We start from the raw sequence: 26,336 nt of genomic DNA, 5'->3' as shown, positions 1-26,336 counted from the left end.
TACTTTTGCATTCCAATCCTCTATGATGAAAAGGACATCTTTTCGTGTGTGTGTTCTAGAAGGTCTTATAGGTCTTCAAAGATCCAGTCAACTTCAGCTTCTTTGGCATTAGTGGTTGGGGGACAGACTTGGATTACCGTGATGCTAAATAATTTGTCTTGGAAACAAACCATTCTGTCGTTTTTGAGATTGCACCCAGGTACAGCATTTTGGACTCTTTTGTTGAATATGAGGGCTAACCCACAACCGAGTGTCATTGCCGCTTTGGTCCAGCCCCTTCATTTTTTCTGGAGCTATTAGTAATTGCCATCTACTCTTCCCCAGTAACGTACGGAACACCTCCAACCTGCAGGCCTTATCTTCTAGTGTCATATTTTTTGCCTTTTCATATTGTTCATGGGGTTCTCACAGTAGAATACTGGAGTGGGTTGTGATTTCCTCCTCCAGTGGACCGCATTTTGTCACAACTCTTCACTATGACCTGTCCATCTTTGGTGGCCCTGCAAGCAGGAAGGGTAGGCTAACTCTACTGTTTTGCGTAAATGCAGTCGGGATTATGATCAGGACTGTCGTTATCTATAATGCTGCCAACCCCAAGTCTTGAAGGGAAAAGATAAACACTACCTGCCAGTCTTTTGGTTGTACAATAAAAAGGCTTGGGTGAAAACCCTTTTTCTGGATTGGCTCCACTGATGCTTTGTCCTTGATACAGGAATTGTTCTGCCAGTAAGAAACTGCCTTTTAAAGCTCCTTTCATACTGGACAATACCTCTGGCTACCTAGAATTCTGTGAGTGCAACATCAAAGGTGTCAAAGTGGTCTGCTGCTGCTGCTGCTAAGTCACTTCAGTCGTGTCCGACTCTGTGCAACCCCATGGACTGCAGCCTACCAGGCTCCTCCGCCCATGGGATTTTCCAGGCAAGAATACTGGAGTGGGTTGCCACTGACTTCTCCGTCAAAGTGGTCTACTTGCCCCCAAATACAGTGTCTCTAATTCAGCCTCTAGATCAGGAGTCATAAAGATCTTTAAGGCTCATACTCCATGGGAAAGATTGTCAATGCTATGGAAGAAAACTCTGATAGAACATCATGAACATTTGGAAAAATTTCACCACTGAAGATGCCATGGTTATTGTAGAAAAAGCTGTGAAAGCCTTTAAGCCCAAAACAATAAATTCCTGCTGGTGAAAACTGTGTCCAGATTTCACATATGATGTCACAGGATTTATAGCAGAGCCAATCAAGGAAATCTTGAAAGAGAGAGTTGATATCAAAAAAAAGGTGAGGGATGAAGGATTTCAAAATACAGATCTTAGAAAAATTCAAGAGCTAACAGACATCAAACCAGAGGAATTAAAAGTAGATAACTTGATGGAGATTAAGTGCTTCCGAACTAGCGCCAGACGACGAGGAAGAAACACCAGAAGAAGCTGTGCCAGAAAACAAACTGACAACAGACGACCTGACAGAAAGAAGGGTTCCAGTTATTCAATACTGCTTGTGACTTCTTTTACGGCATGGACTCCTTCATGACAAGAGGCACTAAAACTAAAACAAAGAGTGGAAGAAGGATTGCTACTGTATAAAAAAATGTCTACAGTAATGGAAAAGCAGAAAAGTCAGAAGCTACCAGGTATTCACGCACAGTTACACAAGTGTGCCTGCCTCTCCTGGCAACTCCTCTCTGTCTTCCACTGAGGCCACTCCTGAGACAGTGACACCAACCCCTCATCTTCCTCCTCCTCCACAGCCTACTCAACACGAACATGACAGGAACCAAGAACTTTACGATGACCCATGTCCACTCAATGAGCAGTAAGCAATCATCATGCCACACACCTGACAAACCTCTCTGCTGCGCATGTGTGTGTCATTGCGTGAACATTTAGTAACTGGCCAGCAAGAACTATACGAAGCCACTGTTGTGTGATCATCACTGCCTAAGTATTCATTGTATAGAACACTTCTGACTTTTGTACGAGACTTGTACTGAAATAGATAGCCAATCCTTACATAGGCATGAGGTGACTAACATTTTATATAAAATTAATAGTTTTCTTATTGTTTTGCAACTTTATTTTCAAATAATTATCACTATTTGATAATTTGATATCAACAGTATCATACAGTATGCCCCCTCTCTCTTTAGTAATTGGAAAAATTACATATCAACCTATCAACACAGTTAAGAGGCTGCCGGGAGCCAGCGTGAGGAACTCCGCCCATGGCAAAGGTCATGAGGAAGGAGGCTTCGGCTGTGGGATTGAGCCTCAGGAAACCCCCTGTTCCCGAGCATCTACCCCCAAAACCAGAGTCTGATTTATGCTCTCACCTACACCTCTGACTTTACGGGGGGTTCTCCCTCATCACCATTTCTCTCGGAGAAGGAGTTAACTTGCAGCTCCAGTTAATAAAAATTCCTGGGCGTGACAAGAGTGTTTCAACTTACAAACTCCTCTGAAGGTTCTCTAGCCTGCCTGAGCAGGTTCGTCCAGCCACATGTGATTGTTTACAGCCTCCCAACTGTGAGAGGCACGAGATGCTTTAAACTTTCTATATACAGACTCTTGAGAAGTTAGAAAATTATTAGTATAGTATAGTACATTGATTAGAAATTATATTGGTGAAGGGTTTTCATTTGTTGAGCCAATATTTGCTGCTAAATCTCCAAATTCCCTGCCCGTATAATGAATATAACTAGCATATAGGAGAAATAAGTATTAACCTTTAAGAGTAATCATGTTAAACCTTAGGCTAAGTAAATTCCTTTTCTTGATTGTAACCCACTACACCCTCACCCTATAGGAATGCAACTTTATTTGGAGGGTGGCGCTTGGTTTAAGAAAAAAAATCACCCCTGGAAAAAATAAGTTTTCTGGTTGACTGACCGTTATCAGAAAGGGCCATAAAATGTCAGCAGGCCTCATGGCCAGAAGATGATGTAAAACCCCAAGACCTTTGTATAATTTTATATGAAGCACCTGATTGTGACAAGGGTCAGGTCTGCTGACCCCCACGTGACTCTGTATTCATCCCTATGTATAACAAAAAGTATATAAGCAAACCTGAAAAATACAGAAATCGGATCAGTTTCTGGAAAGACTGATTTCCCCCATGTCGTTCTTTCTTTCCCCTTCTGGCTGAATTCCCATCTGGAACGTGGGTACTCACCAAGCCTGCTAATTTTGCCTGGGCTTCTAAGATCGGACCGGGGAGGCTTCAGTGCCTCCTCTCCTTCGGGAGAACGGAAAGATGCCTGTGGCCTACATAGGTGGTGCAAATTCCTTGTCTTGGAGTTTTATTGGTATTCCACGTAAACCAAGTTATTCAGCCTCTTTTTCTCCACTAATTTTCCTACTACACTATTCTTTTCTAATCTCTCTTTATATCTGTAATTAAATAAGTTTTTTCCTAGGACGCCGATTCCGTCTCCCCTTCAAATTACCCTAGATCCACCGGGGCTGGACCCTGGCAAGAGGCTTTTGAGACAATGTCAATAATGTTTTAAGTACTGTATTATGAATACAACTGCAATAAAATATACCATAAATATTTTATGGTATACTCATTCATTAGTATATAGGGTAAGGTACTGTGAAGCAACTGTATCAATTACAATGCTACTGAAGAATTGATGCTTTTGAACTGTGGTGTTGGAGAAGACTCTTGAGAGTCCCTTGGACTGCAAGGAGATCCAACCAGTCCATCCTCAAGGAGATCAGTCCTGGGTGTTCATTGGAAGGACTGATGTTGAGGCTGAAACTCCAATACTTTGGCCACCTCATGCGAAGAGTTGACTCATTGGAAAAGACCCTGATTGGGGGCAGGAGGAGAAGGGGACAATAGAGGATGAGATGGCTGGATGGCATCACTGACTCAATGCACATGAGTTTGGGTGCACACCACAGGTGTCCCGATCGATGGACAGGGAGGTCTGGCATGCTGCAATTCATGGGGTCACAAACAGTCGGACACGATGAGCGACTGAACTGAACCGAACCATAAAGCAATCATATTCCTGCTTCTTCATTTATCAATGAATGGTTATACCTGTAAATATATACAAATTTCTTTTCCACATTTTCATTTTTGGTCTCTAGTGTTGGTAATACATCTACAGAGTTTTGTATCATGTAATAAAATACTGATGTAGATATGGACAGACCATTCATCTTGTACACAGCATAAACTTATGATATCAATAAACATAGTAGAGTAAAAGTACTTTCTATTCCTTATGATTTTCTTAACATTTTCTTTTCTCTAGCTTACTTTATTATAAGATACAGTATTAATAAATAATACATATAACACACAAAATACCTGTTAATTGACTATGTTATCAATAAGGTTTTGGACCAACAGTAGGCTATGAATAATGTTTTGGGGGAGTCAGAAGTTAACATGCAAATTTTCAGCTGAAGAAGAGTTGCCACCTCCTTGCATTGTTCAAGGATCAACTGTATCTCTACCTTGTGATGTAGCAACTTTACCTCCAAACATTTATCTCAAATAATTGAAAATACGTATCATTTAAAAAATCTTATAAAAGAATATTTATATAAGCTTTCTTCACAATCACCAAAAACTTAAATGTAACAAATATCCATAAATAGGAAAACATATGAACAAATTGTGGTATATCCATAGGAAAAAACGGTATTCTGTTAATGAAAAGAAATGAAATACTGATGCACGCATGAAGTGGATAGCAACCCCCCCTCAAAATCCGAAGTATAAAAGCCATATACGAAAGAGTGTGTATATGCTCTGACTCCATTTCTATTAAATTTCAGGACAAGCAAAACTAATCTGTGGCAAAAGAAATCCTCTTGCCTCCGGGTAAAGGGTGGGAGACTGAAGGATTCACTGCTAAGGGACAGAAAGAATCTTTCTGACGTAATGAAAATGCTTGACTTCTTGATAAGCATATAAATTAATGTGTGCATTTTTCAAAATGAATGCCATGCACTTTAGGTTCATGCATTTCACTATATGTAAATTATATTAAACAAAACTGTATTATTGAACACATACAATGTTCTTTTCACAAACCAGGGCAAAACACCATAGAGAAACTTCATAAATTTGCTGGCACCCTGGTTCCACAGATAGAAATTACATCGAAATACATATATTTTCTGTTTATTCCTCACTTTACAAAATCTTATTCCCATAATATTGTTATGGTTCACCTAACAGAAAGAATAACAGGAGTGTATTGCAAAAGCTATAATATACACATACCCCAACTGTATTAAATAATCACTGAAGTTTCTTGACCTTCAATAGCAGAATGCCCACAATCTGTTAAACTTTCAACTCTTCTCTCTCCAGGCCCAGAAAGCAAAGACTATTACCTAATATAGTACTTTTATTTAAACTACCTCATAAAGAAATTATAGTTGTAGCAGAAAAATTATGATTTAATCTTTCTTAAAACAATTATCAAGACATATATAACCACCTGGACATTTTAATCAACCCTAGGGCACTCCCCAGTCACCCTGAAAGACGTGTTTTCCATGGCAGTATTAGTAACTTCTATAAAACATATCTGATGTGGGAGAAGGAGGAAATTACTATCTTAAAGTAGGTATGGGGTTTTCGTTCATGCTACATTTACTCTCTACCAGTATGGACAGACGATCCAAAATTGACAGCAATGCTTTCCTCACTAAGTCGCCAAGTATTTGCTTCCTTCCACAATGGAAATGGCTTTCACTCTTTTTTCTAATTATATAAATTGTAAGTTGAAAATGAGAATCACAACAAAAGTGTAAGAACAAAATTTAAAAGAAATTAAAATTCCTAAATTCCATTATTCTGATACAACCACCACCATTTTGATGATTCAGTTGAACCCTGTTGTACACACTTACACAGACATACACTTTACATAATTTGAATATCATATATGTTGTTTTTCATGGGAATAACTCTTTCAAATGGTTCTTTTATCTCTCTTTCCTCTCTCATCTCCTCCTCTCTTAAATAACCAATGTCAACAACCAGATATATATCCTTTCATATCTTTACCTGGTCTCACTGTATCAAATAAAAATACACACATATACATACATACACACTGTTGAAGGACAGAGAGTTGTTATTCAGGTAACAATAGTAGGATCCTATTACAGATGTTTCTCTGCATCATGGTTTTTTCATTTTATGGAGGAAATTCCTCCAAGTTAACTGGTATGAAGCCAGTTCACTGTATTTAAATGACTGACAATACTCCATGAAAAATGTATTCAGCCATTACCTTGTAGATAAGTACTCTTTTTCTCCTGAGCCAAAATCTGACCCTAACAGGGTGAAATAATGTTTGTTTTTAACTGCTAACTTCTGTGGTAATTTGTTACACAGCAACTGAATGACTAATATAGACTCCAAGGTCAAAAGAAATATTAACAGTTCTACTTACTAAGTAGTTACATCCAAACAATAAGTATTCATGTCCTGACAATTGAGTACCACCTGAAAAAAAATTCTTAACATACATTACAAGAAAAATATTTATATTTTTATCTACCCCATTCATAGTCCAACACAAGCTTTAGAAAACTGTTTAGAGTTCATTCACTCTGGGATGCCATTCTCAAAACATGCCATACCTCCTAACACCCATGTATACACATAGTCCTTCCTCTTTATGGTTAAAAAAGGAGTAGTTGAGAGGCTTTGAGTTTGTTTCCCATCCTTTTCTAAATAACTACACAGTAACTTCTGTATCCACTTAAGCTGCACATACTAAACATAATTACAATATCTTACTGACAAAGTCGAGCACTATATATCAAACCGTATATCCTAATAACAGCAATGCCTTAGATCTATGAAGTCTAATACATAGCCACTAGCCACCTGGGGCTAAGTATTCTAAACTAATTAAAATTAAGTAAAATTTAAAACTGCATTCCTTAGTTGTACTAGACTCATTTCAAATACTCAACAGCTATCTGCTGTTAGCAACTGCCATACAATACAGTGCAGATTATAAGAATATATTCATCACCGTAGAAAGTTTACTATAAACAATATCCTAGAGGTTAATGAAATACAGAGTATTCTTGCACTAAAGACCCACTAAATGTCATACTGTTGGTTTTCTATTTGTTACTTATTCTATCTTCCCTTTTATGACACTTTGCCAGTTATCAACTTGCTGTTGATGTGCTTATCTTTCATAGCTATAGTCCCCATGCATAAAGCTGCTTCCAGCTGCTGAAACCTGAAGAAACAATGAACCAAACAGAATAACATTAAATGCAAAGTGGATTCTTAAGAAAAGGCTATTAGAACCTAAAAATCTCATCACATTGTTTTTGATTTTTCAGAGTCCTCTTTTCCTTTCTTTCTAATCTCAGACCTGTTAAAAATATGATAAATGAATTGTTGGTTACAGTACAGCTGTTCCTATCTTTTCACGGATCTGGTACTTGCAAATTCATCTACTCATTGAAATTTATTTGTAACATCAAATCAATATTCTCAAGTCATTCCTGGACATGCACAGAACAGCAAAAAATTGAAGTGGCCATATGCAATCCCATGGACAGACGAGCCGGGTGGGCTAGTCCATGGGGTTGCAAAGAGGTGGCTACAACTTACTGACTGACCTGGCATTCACGCACACTCTCTGAGCTTAAGGTCAAACAAGGGACCCTACATACTTGCTCTCATACAAGTGTCTTTCTCATGGTCTATTTAGTGCCACATTTTAAAATATTTTTGTGTTTGCTGTTGGTGTTTCACTGCTAAAAGGGCCCCCAAAGTGTAGTGCTGAAGTGCTGCCTGGTGTTTTTAAATACAAGGCAGCGATGTGCCTTATAGAGAAAATATCTTTGTCAGATAAGCTTTATTCGGGCAAGAGTTACAGTGCTATTGGCTGTGAGTTCAATGAAATGAATAAACCATATACACAAAGTAAGATGACTTTAAACAGAAATGCATATAAAGCAACATTATTGTATGGACTGGTAGATAAAAATCCAGTAACCAAGAGTAACAAGAGGCTCACAGAAACCTAACTCTGAGTTACAATGAACAATCCACCAGTCTGGCAAAATCTAAAAATCAGTCATAGAAGTGATGGGGAGAGTACAAGACACAGCAACTTTCATACACTGCCAATCAGAGTACAAACCAGAGAGACATTTTCTAAAAATTTTTGCATTACCAGATAGAACTCAAATACACATATCCTCTATGATACAGCAACTGTATGCCAAGGTATATACCCTAAAGAAACTCTTGTATGTGTGTACCAGGAAAAAACATACAAGAATGTTCATAGCACTCTGTTCCTAACAGCAAAAACTATAAAAACTAAAAAGCCTATCAAATTGAAAAATGGATAAATATATTTTTGCATACTGATATACTAAACTACCAAAAAGTTAAAACTGTATGTGTTAAGTCACTTCAATTGTGTCTGACTCCTTGCAACCTATGGACTATAGCCCACCCGGTCCCCCTGTCCATGGGCTTCTCCAGGCAAGAATACTGGAGTGGGTTGCCATGCCCTCCTCCAGAGGATCTTCCCAACCCAGAGATCGAACCCATGTCTCTTATGTCTCCTGCACTGGCAGGCTGGTTCTTTACAAGTTAGCACCACTGGGGAAGGTCAGTCAAAACTAACAAACTACAATTATACTCGGCAACATTAATATCATAATGTTTAACAAACAAACAAAAAGCCACAGAAAATGTATAAATGGATTCAATTTCTATTATATTTACATAAAGTCAAAACCAGACCACCTGACCTGCCTCTTGAGAAACCTGTATGCAGGTCAGGAAGCAACAGTTAGAACTGGACATGAAACAACAGACTGGTTCCAAATAGGAAAAGGAGTACGTCAAGGCTGTATAGTGTCACCCTGCTTATTTAACTTCTATGCAGAGTACATCATGAGAAACGCTGGACTGGAAGAAACACAAGCTGGAATCAAGATTGCCGGCAGAAATATCAATAACCTCAGATATGCAGATGACACAACCCTTATGGCAGAAAGTGAAGAAGAACTAAAGAGCCTCTTGATGAAAGTGAAAGAGGAGAGTGAAAAGGTTGGCTTAAAGCTCAACATTCAGAAAACGAAGATCATGGCATCTGGTCCCATCACTTCATGGGAATTAGATGGGGAAACAGTGGAAACAGTGGCTGACTTTATTTTGGGGGGCTCCCAAATCACTGCAGATGGTGACTGCAGCCATGAAATTAAAAGACGCTTACTCCTTGGAAGAAAAGTTATGACCAGCCTAGATAGCATATTCAAAAGCAGAGACATTACTTTGCCAACAAAGGTCCGTCTAGTCAAGGCTATGGTTTTTCCTGTGGTCACGTATGGATATGAGAGTTGGACTATAAAGAAAGCTGAGTGCCGAAGAATTGATGCTTTTGAACTGTGGTGTTGGAGAAGACTCTTGAGAGTCCTTTGGACTGCAAGGAGATCCAACCAATCCATTCTGAAGGAGATCAGCCCTGGGATTTCTTTGGAAGGAATGATGCTAAAGCTGAAGCTCCAGTACTTTGGCCACCTGATGCGAAGAGCTGACTCATTTGAAAAGACCCTGATGCTGGGAAAGATTGAAGGCAGGAGGAGAAGGGGACGACAGAGGATCAGATAGTTGGATGGCATCACTGACTCGATGGACATGGGTTTGGGTGGACTCCAGGAGCTGGTGATAGATAGAGAGGCCTGGCATGCTGCGGTTCACGGGGTCACAAAGAGTCGGACACGACTGAGCAGCTGAACTGAACTGAAAGTCAGACAAAATTTAAATCACAGGAATTTACAAACATATACATATATAATATTGTGAGAATACGGTTAACAAATAGTGAAGTCACTCAGTCGTGTCCGACTCTTTGTGACCCCCATGGACTGTGGCTCACCAGGCTCCTCAGTCCATGGAAATTTTCCAGGCGAAAGTGCTGGAGTGGATTGCCATTTCCTTCTCCAGGGGATCTTCCTGACCCAGGGATCAAACCCGGGTCTCCTGCATTGCAGGCAGACGCTTTACCGTCTGAGCCACCAGGGAAGCCCATGGTTAACAAATATGAAATAATAATTATGGAAGTGGGATTAGAGGACAGATGCAAGATGGGGCTCACAGGAAGCTTCAAAGGTTGCAGTGGTTTTCCATTTCTAAAGATGGCTGAAGAGTACATAAGTATTTATTAGTCTTTGAATTTTATATATAAGTATGTATATTTTTTCCCTTTGAATATAGCATATTTTGCAATGAAACACTTAAAACATGAGGTGATCCAAAAAGGTTTGTACACAGTAAAAAGCAATTAAAAGGAAAAATAAGTACAGAGACTAGGTTTCCAAGAATTATTGTAAAATTAAAAATGAAGTTTTATTTATCCAACTTCTTTACCTATCAGAGCATTAATTTCCTCCAGGATATGGACATAATAAGTGTAAATGCTGAAAGTGTATAAATGAAAAATGATTATTTTTTACTTCAGATGATTTCAGACACTATTTGTCAAGGAAACAATTTAGTTCACGGTCCTAATACCATCTAAGTACACTTCTTTAGTAAAATAACAAACTACGTTAAGTTTATTTTTTCTAAAAGGCAGTTACTGAATCACTGAGTAAAAGTTCAATTTACTAACATCACATTAAATATTTACAGAATGACTTGAGTTTAAGTGCAGTAGAAGCCACAAACTGTTCAGATCTGTACTCTGATCAGTTACTATTCAGAACAGTAACCAGGACCATAACCTGTTCTTTTTAGTTAACATTTTTCTCAAAATGTAACAAGAGACTAAGTTTTGTATCATTAGTAAGCCCCCCTCTAAAATTAGATTTTAAATGTTCCAGTAGAGAGAAATAAAGTCTATGCTTCATCAAACCCCACACTACATTTGCCTGTGAAATAAAAATTCTTCCAAAATGTAAACAAACAAAAAAAGGGGAAATAAAAATTTACCTAACAGTTTCAAAGACTGAATAAACTACTGATGTAACCCAGATAACTGTTAACCATTCAGTACTTGCCTATTTAAAATATGACTTCTAAATGGAATCAGGAATTAAACATAATCTTACCTGAGGAGGGTAGTTGCTCTCTGAAGACCACCTTGAAGACTGGTCATTTGGTTTATCAACTAAAATGTTCCTGAAATTAAAAAAAAGGAAATTATACATTTAATTAAAAAGAATAAGTGAACAAAAATATGTAAAGAGGAATAATCTACCAGATGCTAAAATTATCACTAAGTTATATAACACTGGGAACTTGAATAAGAAGAAAAAAGAGGAAACAGAACAAGAAACACAGAAAATGTCTAGCAGTTTTAAGGTTTTTAAATATGATAAAGGTAGTATTTTAAACAACTGAAAAAAAGCATTTTATTTATATATATGTGTACACACAGAGAGAGAGCTCTACTTCATATCAAGTGACAAAATGAACTGCGGGTGTACTTAGGAATTTAAGGTAAACAAAGTAATAAATACTAATAATACTATAAATTTATGCACACATATATATGTGTGTATATATTTATATTTAGGAATTTAAGGTAAATAAATAAAAGACCTAATAATTAATATAATATGATATCATACATACACACACATATATGTATATGTTTATATAAATATATAAATCTTTTTTTTTCAATCTTTGAATCAAGAAGTTCTTTTAACCCCAGCACCTAAAACAGACCTATGAAAAAAGGAACTGATATATGTAATTTTGGAAGGTGGTGCTTTCACTGGAAATTGTAAGGCTAAAGACAAACAGAATCACACATTAAAAAAACTACTTTATTTGATACAGTTATTTCTCAGAGGGATATGGGTTAATTCTGAAACACTTTATACTGGTGTCAAACAAACAGTAAATGGACAGTAGATGATGGGAGTCAAGCTTCTCACTTTGGAGTAGAAAGTAACAGAAAAGCAAGGGGATGAAGGTTGGAATGAATCCAAGGGTACTGAAATAGAGTCAGAGACATCAGTGTGAACTCATATTAATATTCAGCTTTATATAGATACAGATAAAGAGATTCAATAATTATATGTGAGTGTGCACACACACACTGGCACGTACTCCCAGCTCTGTTCACTAATAGGGACTACAATCAGTGACACTCCAGTAGCAGTGAGTACACTCAATACCAATTCTTGGTTTCTACAGACCACAGTCCAATAAAAAGAAACAGGGATTCTTGGGAAAGGAGCTGATTCTAGGCATAGAGCAGGGAATTCAGAACATTAGTCTAGAACATCTTGTAGTGCTCAAAACAACCACAAAGGTCGGGGGGGTGGGGCATGTCAAAGGGACACAGAGGAGCCAACCTGAGAGAATGAATGGCCAAAGCTAAAATAACTAAACAGCAAAATAAATAATGAGGTACTGGATTACAACCCAAATATCCCTGAGTCTCTAGTGATATAAATAACTCTAGTCTAACAATCAGAAAAACATCAAACAGATTCAGACTTACAAATATTCAACAAAATACATGACCAGTACTCCTCAAACTATCAATATAATGAAAAATAAGGAAAGATCAAAAAGCCATCACAGACCAGAAGAGAGTAAAGGAACAAAATAAGTAAAAGTAATGGTATCTTGAATGGGATCCTGGATCAGAAGACACTAATAGGAAATCTAACAAAATTCAAATAAAATGTGAAATTTAGCTAACAGTAATGTATCAGTGTTGGTATCTTGGTCATGACAAATGTACCATGGTAATATAAGGCGTCATCAACAGGAGAAACTAGATGAGAGGCATACGTATCGCAGAAAAGGTACTTAATAAATGTCAAAAAGATGAATGAAATTTTTTAAAGATAGAACTATAAGAAAAAGAATTTTCTTTACATACACATTTTACAAAGATAAAACATGAATACATGAAATGACCTCAAGCATTCTAAAAGGTAAAAACCAGCTAGAAAAATATAGGCAATGTAAAACACAAAAGGCTAATTAAAATTTGAATATTTAAACAGCACTTAATCATAAATACAGCCTTCCCACGTGGCCCAGATGGTAAAGACTCTGCCTGCAATGTGGGAGACCCAGGTTTGATCCCTGGGTTGGGAAGATTCCCTGAAGGAGGGCATGGCAACCCACTCCAGTATTCTTGCCTGGAGAATTCCATGGACAGAGGAGCCTGGTGGGCTACAGTCCATGGGGTCACAAAGAGTTGGACACGACTGAGTGACTAAGTATAAATAGCCCCTACAAAAACTGGCAAACCCAACCATTCAAAATCAATAATAACCAAAAATTAGAGATTGAAACAAAGATACACATTATCCCTATAAAATTGAGCCTATACTCACAACATATTCGAATCATAACTGCAGTTGTTGGCCAGAGCTGGTAAAATGGTACTCTCCTATTTTGCTGGCAGAAATGCAAACTGATACAACTTTTCAAGAGAGAATTTTAATATACTATATATCAAAAACATTTCAAATATGTATATCCTTTTAAATAAAAATGATAACAGCCATGATGACAACGATGATGTTTGTATCTAACATTTCTGAGCTTTTATGACATCCCAGACTAAGACATCCTGGTCTAAGTGCTTTCCATATATAAACTATTACCTTTAACGTACAGATTAAGAAACTGAGAGAGATAAATTAATATACCTAAGTGGTGGTGGCGGTTTAGTCGCATCCGACTCTTTGCAACCCCATGGACTGTACCCCGCCAGGCTCCTCTGTCCATGGGATTTCCCAGGCAAGAATACTAGAGTGGGTTGCCATTTCCTCCTCCAGGGGATCTTCCCAACCCAGGAATCGAACCCAGGTCTCCTGCAATGCAGGCAGATTCTTTACCAACTGAGCTACAAGGGAAGCCCCTCTACACACCGAAAAAAGAATCTCAACCCAAGGCGATCTGACTCCGAAGTCAATGCTTTTAATCACCATAGTACACAGTTTTAGCATATTTCACTTCCTGGAACTTAACCTAAACAATAATCCAGGGGATTTAAAACATCCATATTCATCACAATTCAATTTATAACAGGAAACTGTAAACAAATTGTCTAACGAGAGGGTGTGTTAAAAAAACTTATGAAATGTCTATGTTACAGAATAACATGTAAGCATAATGTATATTATGGCCTCACTTTAACGCTGTTGGCAAATGTTTATTACACAGTGAGTGAAGGGAAAAGGTAGTTTACAGAGTATGTACACTGAATCAAGCATTGTAAGTAATAATAATGTCCGTGCATGAAAAGAAAAGACCAAGAAGATATGCTAAATTGCTAATGTAGCTATCAGTGGTGAGATTACAATAACTTTCTTCCTTCTTTGCACTTTTTTGTACTTTTCAAATATTCTAAAACTAACACATCAACATATAATCAGAAAAAAAAGATGTGTTTTATTAAGCATTACAAAACAAAGATAAGAACTCTATGAAAAGACTGTAGTACTGTTAAAAACTAAAGCTATAAAACTAGGGGGAAAAAATCACTCTGACATGAAAGTATGAAAGAAAATCTAATATAACTATGATAAATTGGGACCACAAAAATCACAAAGTATAATACATTGGGGGAGGGGAGATCAAATGACATGTGAGTTAACTTCATCATTTTCATAGCTCTTAAGAATAATGTTTCCGAAACTGATAAAAAGAAAGAGACTCAAGAATACGGAAATTCAGAATAAAAACATACTACCTATCTTATAAGTTATTTGAGACAGAATACCAACAACAACAAAATAGCAAAAAGGAGCTAACAGAAGATTAAATGAAAGCAGGACAGGCTGAAAACAGAAAATTTTAAATACAATATTAATACAAAGAATCTAAAACAGTCAGACATATAAATGGCCTAAAATAACATAGTAAGATATCCTTTGAACTGGGTGTTATAGTAGTAACATTACTATCACATGAAGGCACACAAACATTAATAGAGTGACTAGTAATGACAGATACAATCTTTGCAAAACTAGGAGGAACTTAAAGAAACAGTATTAACTGGGATTAAAGGGCTCAAAGGTAGAGATAAAAAAATAAAATTTAAAAAAAGTTTGGACTGGAGGAAAACAGTAAGATAATAAGAGTTCAAGCTAAGATTGTGAGTCAATGAATTAAATGAAAACAAAAATAAAGTAAAAAACACAGAAGAAACTAATAAAACAATAGCAGGAGATTAAAGTCTCTCAGCATCTAGAAAATTAATAAACAAACATCTATACAATGTCGAAGCAGCAGTAAGTATTAACAGTACTATGAAGAAAAACAAAACAAAGTAGAAGAGAAACAGACCTGGATAATGTGAGGGAGTTAGCCATGTCATAATCTGAAACATGAGCAGATAGATCACTAAATGCAAAGCTGAAGGGGCAAATAGTTACAGAATGTTACGGTCTTGTGAATTTTGAAATGCCTATTAAACAACCCACTGGAGTTTCAGCAGCTGGATTAACTGAGGCCGAAATTCAAGGAAAATGCCATAGCTGAAAAAATAGAGCCATCAGTATATCAAATGCTAAAACATATAAAGCTATGACACTGAATGAAATAACTCAGGGGATAAAAAGGAGGTAGAAGAGAAGTTGCACCCCCTCCCCCCCCAACATGGCACTAATGGTAAAGAAGCTGCTTCCAATGCAGGAGACATAAGAGACATGGGTTCAATCCCTGGGTCTGGAAAATCCTTTGGAGGAGGAAATGGCAACCCACTCCAGTATCTTTGCCTGGAGAATCCCACAGACAGAGGAGCCTAGCAGGCTACAGTCTATGGGGTTGGATACAATTGAAGCAACTTGGCATGCACAGAGAAGCTGAAGGACTGATTATGCTCTGGAGGGTCCATTATTTGGGGGGCCAGAGAGAAAGATCAAGCAAAGGAGACTGAGATGGACCAAAGATGAAGAAACTGAAAACTTAGAAACCATGATGTCAAATGAAGAAAGTACTTTGAGAACAAAGAAGTGAAAAACTATGTTCAGTGCTGCTGAGAAGACAGGATTTGGGTGGTATTCACTTCATTTGCCTAACTCCAAACTTAAAAGTTGCCACACAGAGAGTGCTTAATAAATATTTGATAGATATGAACAAATAGCAAATACATAAATAGCACTAAAAGGAAAAAAATTCAAGTGATTCTATTAAAGCATAGAGTATATTGATTATATTAAACAAATATATTAATATATTTGTTATCTGTAATTTAAAGCTTATACTAAGATAAAAGAGAAATATGTACACTTGAAACTTATACAATATTGTAAATCAATTGTATTAATTTAAAAAATAGATAAAAGAGAAATATGATGCAGATCAGAAATGAGGTCAGGTCTAAGGTGCCTTGGAAAGATGGAAGCTTGAAAATGTTCCTGATGATTTCTCTCTAGTTCCAACACTAAGTCAACTACCAAGTACCTCTCCTAAGCCCAGAAGGTAACAGAGACCAGAACCAGAACTTTTAAGAATTATCACAAAAGCTTGTTAGTACTAGGAGGACCACGAGATCCATGGATGCACCTTTCCCCAAGAGAAATACGGTAACTAAACAAGCACTCCTGGAACAACAGGCTAGTCTCCCTGGCCCACAAAGAGCTTCAGGAGAACTTTACTGCTGAATATAAGAACGTACTTCTCTTAGCTGAAGGCATTTAGTTGCTGAGAGGTGGCTCCCAGTGACCCATGGAGAACCACAGAGAGCTAACAATATACAAAATGTTACACAAAAAGCCACAAGACAAAGACTGCCAGGCCACAAGACAAAGACTGCCAGGCTGTCCATAATCTGAGGTATCAGAAGCTCTACCCAAAGAGTACACAATACAAAAAAGTTCATATAGAAAAATGTACAAAAAGAGCCAAGAAAATTTATTTAAAAAGTGAGAAGAGATCATTTTATCAGCTTTTAAAACACTTCAAATTCTTTATAATTAAAACAGTAGGGATAGGAACAAACCAAGAACTAAGAAACAAAAATCCAGAAATTGAGCCCGGTGTGGATGAGAACTTAATATTTTATGAAGGTGATATTTTATTTCAATGGAAATGATACTTCATATTTAAATGATGCTTATACAACTGTATATCCACAAGAAGAAAATAAGTTAACCCCTACCTAATATCATATACAAAATTAATTCCAATTAAAGACATAACCATACAAACATACATAAATATCTCAGAAAAAAACTGAGGGCCAATATATACAACCAAAAAAGTGTTAGAGATCTTTCTGTCAAGAAACAGAAGCTTTAAAACAAAAATTTTATTTAAAAAACTTTAAAATTTTGTATTGTAAAAAAAACTCCATAAAAACAGATAGGAATCACATGGGTCAAAATGGCCATCATCAAAAAGTCTATTAAGAATAAATGCTGGAGAGGGTGTGGAGAAAAGGGAACCCTTTTACATTGTCGGTGGGAAAGCAAACTGATACAAGCACCATGGAGAACAGTATGGAGATTCCTTAAAAGACCAGGAATAAAACTGCCATATGACCCAGCAATCCCACTACTGGGGATATATACTGGACATATATCCTAAGGAAACCATAACTGAAAAAGACACATGTACCCCAATGTTCACTGAAGCACTATTTACAAAAGCTAGGACATGGAAGCAACCTAGATGTCCATCGGCAGATGAATGGATAAGGAAGCTGTGGTACATACACACAATGGAGTATTACTTAGCTTAAAAAAGAATGCATTTGAGTCAGTTCTAATGAGGTAGATGGACCTAGAACCTAATATACAGAGTGAAGTTAGTCAGAAAGAGAAAGACAGATATCATATATTAACAAACACATGAAGTCTAGAAAGATGCAACCAATGATCCTATGTGCAGGACAGCAAAGGAGACAAAAACACAAAGAACAGACTTTTGGTCTTAGTGAGAGAAGGAGAAGGTGAGATGACTTGAAAGAATAGCATTGGAACATATACACAACTGTACGTAATACATAGCCAGTGTGAATCTGATGTATGACGTAGGGCACCCAAAGCCGTTGCTCTGTGACCACCTAGAGGGATGGGGTGGGGAGGGAGGTGGAAGCAGGGCTCAGGAGAGAGGAGACACGTGTACGCCTATGGCTGATTCATACTGCTGTATGGCAAAAACCATTACAATGTTATAAAGTAATTATCCTCCAACTAAAATATATAAAACTTTTTTAAAAAGACAGGAAACAAGCAATAGTTCAGGAAAAAGTACTTGCAACTCATATGACTAACAAGCTAGTAATCATATCCAAAATAAGTAAAACAGGGTTTCACTTGAGAATAAAATGAAAAAATGAGTGGAATGCGTGTCACTGAAGAGTCATTAAAATTTAATGACTAGTAAATAACAACAAAATTTTTTTTTCTAAATCCCTGTGTCAGGGAAAACAAATTAACACATTAAGATATCTTTTTTCACCCCTCAAATTGATTAAGTTAAATCTTTACTTAACAGGGAATCTCAGGGAGAAACTGTGGACATGTCCATTATTCCAACCTTGATGGAAAGTCAATTTGCAATATCTATCAAAATTCTAACTGTACATATTCTTTCACCTAGCACTCTCAGAATCTATCCTATAAAAATAAAATCATCAGTATATAAAGATCTATGTATAGAGACTCACTTATGAGTCTAGCTGCAATAGCAGGGAAATAAATCATAAAACACTATACTGCCAGATCTATGCCAGCTAACTTGTAGGGATTTCTGCAATATAAAAAAAAAAGAAGGAAGCATGATTTTATTGTTAAAAAATTATTATTTATATATATTTGTATCCAACTGTGGCTTCCCTGATAGCTCAGCTGGTATAAAGAATGCACCAGGAGACCAGGGGACCAGGGTTCGATTCCTGGGTTGGGAAGATCTGTTGCAGAAAAGATAGGCTACCCACTCCAGTATTCCAGGGCTTCCCTGGTGGCTCAGATGATAAAGAATCTGCCTGCATTGTGGGAGACCTGGGTTTGATCCCTGGATTGGGAAGATCCCCTGGAGAAGGATCCCCTGGCCACTCCGGTATTCTTGCCCAGAGAATTACATGGACAGAGGAGCCTGGCAGGCTACAGTCCATGGGGTCACAAAGAGTCCAACACGACAGAGATTTTCACTTGTATCCAGTTGAATTAATAAGCATGTGTGGTATTACCTAATTTACATCAAATATACAAAGCACAGATACAAGCCAATAATGAAGCATGAAAGTCAAAGTGAAAGTTGCTCAGTCATGTCCAACTCTTTGGGATTCCATGGAATTCTCCAGGCCAGAATACTGGAGTGGGTAGCCTTTCCCTTCTCCAGGGGATCTTCCCAACCCAGAAATTGAACTGGGGTCTCCTGCATTACAGGCAGGTTCTTTACCAACTGAGCTATCAAGGAATCCCCAAAATGAAGCATAAGTACCATTATTGAGTTTTATTTATCTTCTTCTACTTATCATATTCAGATTTTAAACATTATATAAATATATAACATATTATATAAACAAATATATAAACATTATTTATATAAGCATTAAAGTACTGTAAAAATATTATGACAAACTTTTCATATTTATGGAAAACTGACTACATCATCATCAGATGGTCAAATCGGGCTCAACTTTTCTTTCTTTTTGAAGACACAGATGATAAAGAAGCAATTAATAAAGATATAACTGTTTCTTAAAATTTTTAAGTGACAGATTATCCCTCAAAGCTTAAAGTCAACTACAGATTAATTTTAGTTTTTCCTCCCAGATGCTCCTTCCTAAAATCCATTTGCACTCTCCTGGAAAGCAAGTGAGAAACCAGTTGTGACAGTGACTATTATTAACGTTACTCTTCATCAACAGGGACATAGCCACTATGATAGCATTCTATAAAACATGTGCTTAAGTATCCTTACTCATAACTCCCAAAGATCTATAGAACCCACCATCATTACTGACTGGTATAGTTTTTCCTTCTTCTAACACTCGAGAGGCATTAACCTCTTTCACTACAAACTGTCAATCATGATACTAGCTCACTAGCCCTAATCTCTGAAAGGGGAAACATCCCATCCACAGCCTCTGCTGAAGAAGCAATCACAGACAGACAGTGATGTTTTTACTTGTGACTCAACTACGTCAGTGACAGCCAATCTCTTAGCCTAGCTAAGAGAGAGAATGGGTCATATGAAAATAATGTATAAAAAGTAGAACCAATGAAACAGAGGGAAAAGTATACAGAATAAGAGATAAAAGAGAGGGAATAAGGCAGTCAGTAGTAAGGTAAGACTGCAGCAGACATGAAATAGAAGAGACTCCAAGGAATAACAGAGAATAGAAATTAATGGCTTTTTGGGTCTAGCTTACAGGAGGCTGTTTCTGGCCACCAAAATATGTGATCAAAACATACTTCTAGGTGCTCCATGACTAATGTTTAACATTTTAACTATTGTCTGAGAAAACAAGTAAATGATCAGAAAAAAAAAAAAAAAAAAAAAAGAATTACAGAAGACAGAATTCAGTATAGAAACTATATGATCCAAATAATGAAAAGTAATCTACTAAGATTAAGCTCAATATATGCCATTCTAAAATATATTTTAAAAAGCAAAATACAAATAACAACTATCAGAGAACTTGTTAAGAAGAACCGGTAAAACAGATGGGCTAAAGACTAAAATGGTTTCCCTTTTTCATCAGGGTTCATTTTAAAAGGTACATTTTTATTCCTACCAATGCAAGATGAAAACTGAAGGAAATAAAAATGAGCCATACTAAGTCTCTTAGATATAGGCTAAAAAAGGCAAGGCTGTGAATAATTAATTTTTCTATTAGGACCATAAAAATCTATAGTGAAACACACGTACAACTGAAATAGGGGATGCAACATTAATTTTTTCCCAAGTTTTATGTCTCTATTTTGCAAATGTTTTAAGGTGGTATATTTAATTATACTACCAACTACATGTCAGGAACAAACTATTGAAATGCATTATAAGAAGATAATTTACTGGACATTTTGAGTTCAAGTCAGCAAATTGAAAATCTTCTTTTGATTAAACATGTTCAAATCTTAAGCCTGCCTGGCAACATCTTTTAAATTGCTGCTCTTAAGTATACTTAAACGCAAAAAAAGCAGCACTTGGGCAAAAAAAATGGAGCACTTAACATTTTTTTCTGCTAATGGATGCTCAGGATACTTAACAGTAAATCCAGTCGATTTTAAATTGAGAGTTTTGGATACTCAAAAGCTACCTCTAATTTCAATGTGAAAAAGTCAGTCAAGCCAAGTCTGAGAATATTTTTCTTCTGGTAATTTTAAAATATCCTACTAAAACCTGTGCCCGTTGGTTGAATAATGTGACAAAACGCATCCAAAAGAAATCACCTCTGACTAGGAATGATAAGATCCTGGAGCTTGGTCACTAATTTGTTGGGTAAGGTTAAGCACATCACATAATCTCTCAGGACTTTAATTTCTTTAACTGTAATGCAAAAGGTTGAATTCCTTGATCTCAAGTTTCTTCCAGCTCTAATAGGAGCAGTGCATTTGCACAACTCTAGAAAACACCATTCATGAGGCCATGTTAATATTCTACAAGTCTATGAAAGGATTTCACATATTTCATTCAAGGCATCATGTATAATTCTCCTCTTACACAGTAGTCAATAACAACACACAATCCACTGACTGTAAAACAGCTTCCATTATGTGTAAACACTAAATAGGGTAACACCACAAAAGTATAGAAGGGGTACCTGTGGCCAAGGATATTATGATTTAATAAATAGTAAATGTATATAGCATAAAATGTTTGAGACACAAAAACCATATATAATAAAAAGCCAATTCAAAATGCAAAACAGAAATCAACTCAAACAATTTTGAATATCCACAGTTGTACAGTGTTAAAGAGTATACTATAAAAATTATAGCTTTTCCAAAAAAATCACTTGTACACTCACTTTCAAATACTTCCTAATTTTCACACAGGAGCATGGTGAAGAGGCCTGACCATAAGCTGAAGTTATTCAACAAATATTTACTCATCTCTAAATGCTAGATATTGCGCTAGGCTCTAGGAATACACTGATAAATAAGACAGAAAGAATTCCCACTTGTGATGCTAAGGTTCAAATGAGAACTAGCAGAAAGTAAACAGGAACAGCTGTAGACAAGGTAATGACAGATCATAATAAATGATGTAAGAGAAATAAACAGGGAGATGCACTAGGGCAGGGGAGTTCTTTTATTTGAGGTGGTCCCCAAAATGCTAATTGAAAGGATCCACTCCTGGAAAAACAAAAGAAAAGTCAACTCTTCACAAAGAAATCAACAAGCTCAAAATCAGAACAAGAGGAAATAGTCTATGGAAACCATGGAAATCTGAGAACTAGACTAAGTCCGATAATGGCCTCACAGGCTCTAAGATAAGATAAACGCAAAGAAGGTAAATCTCCAAGGGGTCCTGAGAACATTCATAAAATGTTGAATCTAGACCGTAAGAGGATTTCACAACTATCCTGCAAATATTTCCTTATTTTTAGGAAGACAGAAACCCATTCTGAAGAGAAATTACTAGGAACAGAAAATAAATTAAGCAAAGGGTAAAGAATGACAACTCCTAGGAAAGGTAAGATTCATATGCTAAGTTGGCAAAAGTCCAAGCAATATAGAACTCAAGACATATCACAGAGCAAAATACATTCGAAGATGCCTCTCCAAAAAGCAAAATATTTGCAAAGCACAGATATAGATATAAAAGCAAATAGCTTTACTATATCTCAAAAGTCCAAATTTTACAAATATTTCCCAAAGGAGAGAAGTCTTGAGCCACAAAGCTCAAAAACTATACTTGTCCATTCCTTCAGCCTACAGAAGTTCTTCCATCTAAAACTATTAGAAGTGAATTCTTCGGTGGTCCAGTAGTAAGGCCTCCATGCTTTCCCTGTTGAGGGTGCTGGTTCAATCCTCAGCCAGGGAACTAAATCTCACAAGCCACACGGGATGGCCAAAAAAATAAATAAATAAAACCACTGGAAAACCGAACTTGTTTAAACATTAGAAAGTTAAAATGAAAGTCCACATGAAGAAATTGTAGGAAAAATAATACATGTAAAATAAATCACATTCTAACAGATAATAAAAACACATGAGAAAAATGTGGCCACAAAAAATGATGAACATTATTATCTAGTGTTTCAACATGAGCTGAAAGAAATTAAGAAAATAGCTAAAGCTTTATTAAGCAGTAATCAAAATTATGACATTTCAGAAATATTAGACAACAGTTAAGAGCTATTAAGACTCAAATGGGACACCGGCAGCGAAGAAGCAGGCAGCCCGTGGGTGGGTGGTGGCTACCCTAGCACAGCAGCTGGAAGACGTAATGAGGAAGCCGCCCACTGCTGGAGTCCTGTGCAGATTCACAAGGGCTCAGTATGGGCTGCCACGGAATCCGATCAGATGAGCATGCTCGGGTGCTATCAGTTCTAGCCCAGCAAGCAGCTAAGGTAAGCCCAGACCCCACTGACACTCCTTTGGTGTATCTAGAATCAGGTAATGGGAACATTATGATCCAGAAACACGATGGCATCATGGTAACAGTGCACAAAACGGCCTCTTGACATCCTGTGTCAATTCTCCAGCAGCCTGTCACAGAAATGCAGTCCTACATGATGCTGATTATCTTACAGAACTATTAGAATTCCAGTAATTAGCCCATTCGTGTAATATGCATTGGGCCCTTTTCTATTAATTTTAGAGTGAGCTGCTTTTTGACACTCTGAACTAACTTATCAAGATACTAGTTAAAAAGCGTCATGTTTTGAAGCAGCAGGTTTAGGTCACCTTGTATACATAATTATGTTATGTTTAATAAACCTGGTTGGAGAGGAAAAAAGACTCACAAATGAGGGGAAATAGATTTCTTTCAGAAAACAAACTAAATTAGAAATAATTAGACTAAATCGTTAACGTGGTAACCATTATGCAGTATATCAAACATTACGTTGCACCTGAAACTAATATAATGTATGCCAACTGTACCTCAACTAAACCACACACACACACAGAATATAACCCCTCCTCCCCCAACCCTGCCCAAAAACACCCAATAAAGAAAAAACAGATTACAAAACTAGATTAAAGATTTACTGAGCACAGCCCCGCCCATCAGAACAAGACCCATTTTCCCTCTCAGTCAATCTCTCTCATCAGGAAGCTTCCATAAGCCTCTTATCCTTGTCCATCAGAGGGGAGACAGACTGAAAACCACAGTCACACTAACCAATCTGATCACATGGACCACAGCCTTGTTTAACTCAATGGAACTACTGAGCCACAACATGTAGGGCCACCCGAGACAGACGAGTCACAGTGGAGAGGTCTGACAAAACGTGGTCCACTGGAGAAGGGAACAGCAAGCAACTTCAGTATTCGTGCCTGGAGAACCCCATGAACAGTATGAAAAGGCAAAAAGATAGGACACTGAAAGATGAACTCCCCAGGTCAGTAGGTGCCCAATATGCTACAGGAGATCAGTGGAGAAATAACTCCAGAAAGAATGAAGAGAGGGAGTCAAAGCAAAAACAACACCCAGTTATGACTGTGACTGGTGATGAAAGTAAAGTCCAATGCCGTGAAGAGCAATACTGCATAGGAACCTGGAATTTAGGTCCATGAATCAAGACAAATTGGAAGTGGTCAAACAGGAGATAGCAAGAGTGAATGTCGACATTCTAGGAATCAGCGAACTAAAATGGACTAGAATGGGTGAATTTAACTCAGATGACCATTATATCTACTACTGTGGGCAGGAATCCCTTAGAAGAAATGGCGTACACATCACAGTCAACAAGAGTCTGAAACGCAGTCCGAAGCAATCTCAAAAATGACAGAATGATCTCTGTTCGTTTCCAAGGCAAACCATTCAATATCACAGTTATCCAAGGCTATGCCCCAACCAGTAATGCTGAAGAACCTGAAGTTGAATGGTTTTATGCAGACCTACAAGATCTTCTAGAACTAACACCCAAAAAAGATGTCCTTTGCATTACAGAGGACTGGAATGCAAAAGTGGGAAGTCAAGAAACACCTGGAGTAACAGGCAAATTTGGCCTTGGAGTACAGAATGAAGCAGGGCAAAAGCTAATAGTTTTGCCCTGAGAATGCACTGGTCATAGCAAACACCCTCTTCCAACAACACAAGAGAAGACTCTACACAAGATGGTCAATAATAAAATTAGATTGATTATATTCTTTGCAACTGAAGATAGAGAAGCTCTATACAGTCAGCAAAAACAAGACCAGGATCTGACTGTGGCTCACATCCTGAGCTCCTTCTTGCCAAATTCAGCCTTAAATTGAAGAAAGTAGGGAAAACCACTAGACAATTCACGTATGACCTAAATCAAATCCCTTACAATTATACGGTGGAAGTGACAAATAAGATTCAAGGCATTAGATCTGAAAGACACAGTGCCTGAAGAACTATGGGCGGAGGTGCGTGACACTGACAGGAGGCAGGGATCAAGACCATCTCCAAGAAAAAGAAATGCAAAAAAGCAAAATGGCTGTCTGAGGAGGCCTTACAAATAGCTGAGAAAAGAAGAGAAGCAAAAGGCAAAGAGAAAAGGAAAGATACATCCATCTGAATGCAGAATTCCAAGGAACAGCAAGGAGAGAGAAGAAAGCCTTCCTCAGCGATCAATGAAAAGAAATAGAGGAAAACAACAGAATGGGAAAGACTAGAGATCTCTTCAAGAAAATGAGAGATACCAAGGGAACATTTCATGCAAAGATGGGCACAATAAAGGACAGAAATGGTATGGACCTAACAGAAGCAGAAGATATTAAGAAGAGGTGGCAAGAATACACAGAAGAACTGTACAAAAAAGATCTTCATGATCCAGATAATCACGATGGTGTGATCACTCACCTGGAGCCAGACATCCTGGAATTCGAACTCAAGTGGGCTGTAGGAAGCATCACTATGAACAAAGCTAGTAGAGATCATGGAATTCCAGTTGAGCTATTTCAAATCCTAAAAGATGATGCTGTGAAAGTGCTGTACTCAATATGACAGCAAAGTTGGCATACTCAGCAGTGGCCACAGGACTGGAAAAGATCAGTTTTCATTCCAATCCCAAAGAAAGGCCACGGCGAAGAATGTTCACACTACCACACAATTGCACTCAATTCACATGCTAGCAAAGTAAAGCTCAAACTTCTCCAAGCCAGGCTTCAACAGTATGTGAACCGTGAACGTCTAAATATTCAAGCTGGATTTAGAAAAGGCAGAGGAACCAGATATCAAATTGCCAATGTCTGTTGGATCATTGAAAAAGCAAGAGAGTTCCAGAAAAACAT

General features: G+C 37.3%; 1 protein-coding gene across 1 annotated transcript in view; it reads right to left on the bottom strand.

Moving 5' to 3' along the window:
- Positions 1 to 26,336, bottom strand: part of MKLN1 (muskelin 1) — a 202,018-nt gene that overhangs the window by 138,633 nt on the left and 37,049 nt on the right. The window contains exon 2 of the mRNA XM_052638533.1: positions 11,079 to 11,148. Coding sequence (XP_052494493.1) covers positions 11,079 to 11,148 — 70 coding nt within the window. The remainder of the gene's footprint in view (positions 1 to 11,078; positions 11,149 to 26,336) is intronic.

Source organism: Budorcas taxicolor, chromosome 4, assembly GCF_023091745.1.
Source record: "Budorcas taxicolor isolate Tak-1 chromosome 4, Takin1.1, whole genome shotgun sequence".
NCBI lineage: Eukaryota > Metazoa > Chordata > Mammalia > Artiodactyla > Bovidae > Budorcas > Budorcas taxicolor.
Note: the sequence above shows the minus strand (reverse complement) of the source record. Positions and strands in the feature narration are given on the sequence as shown.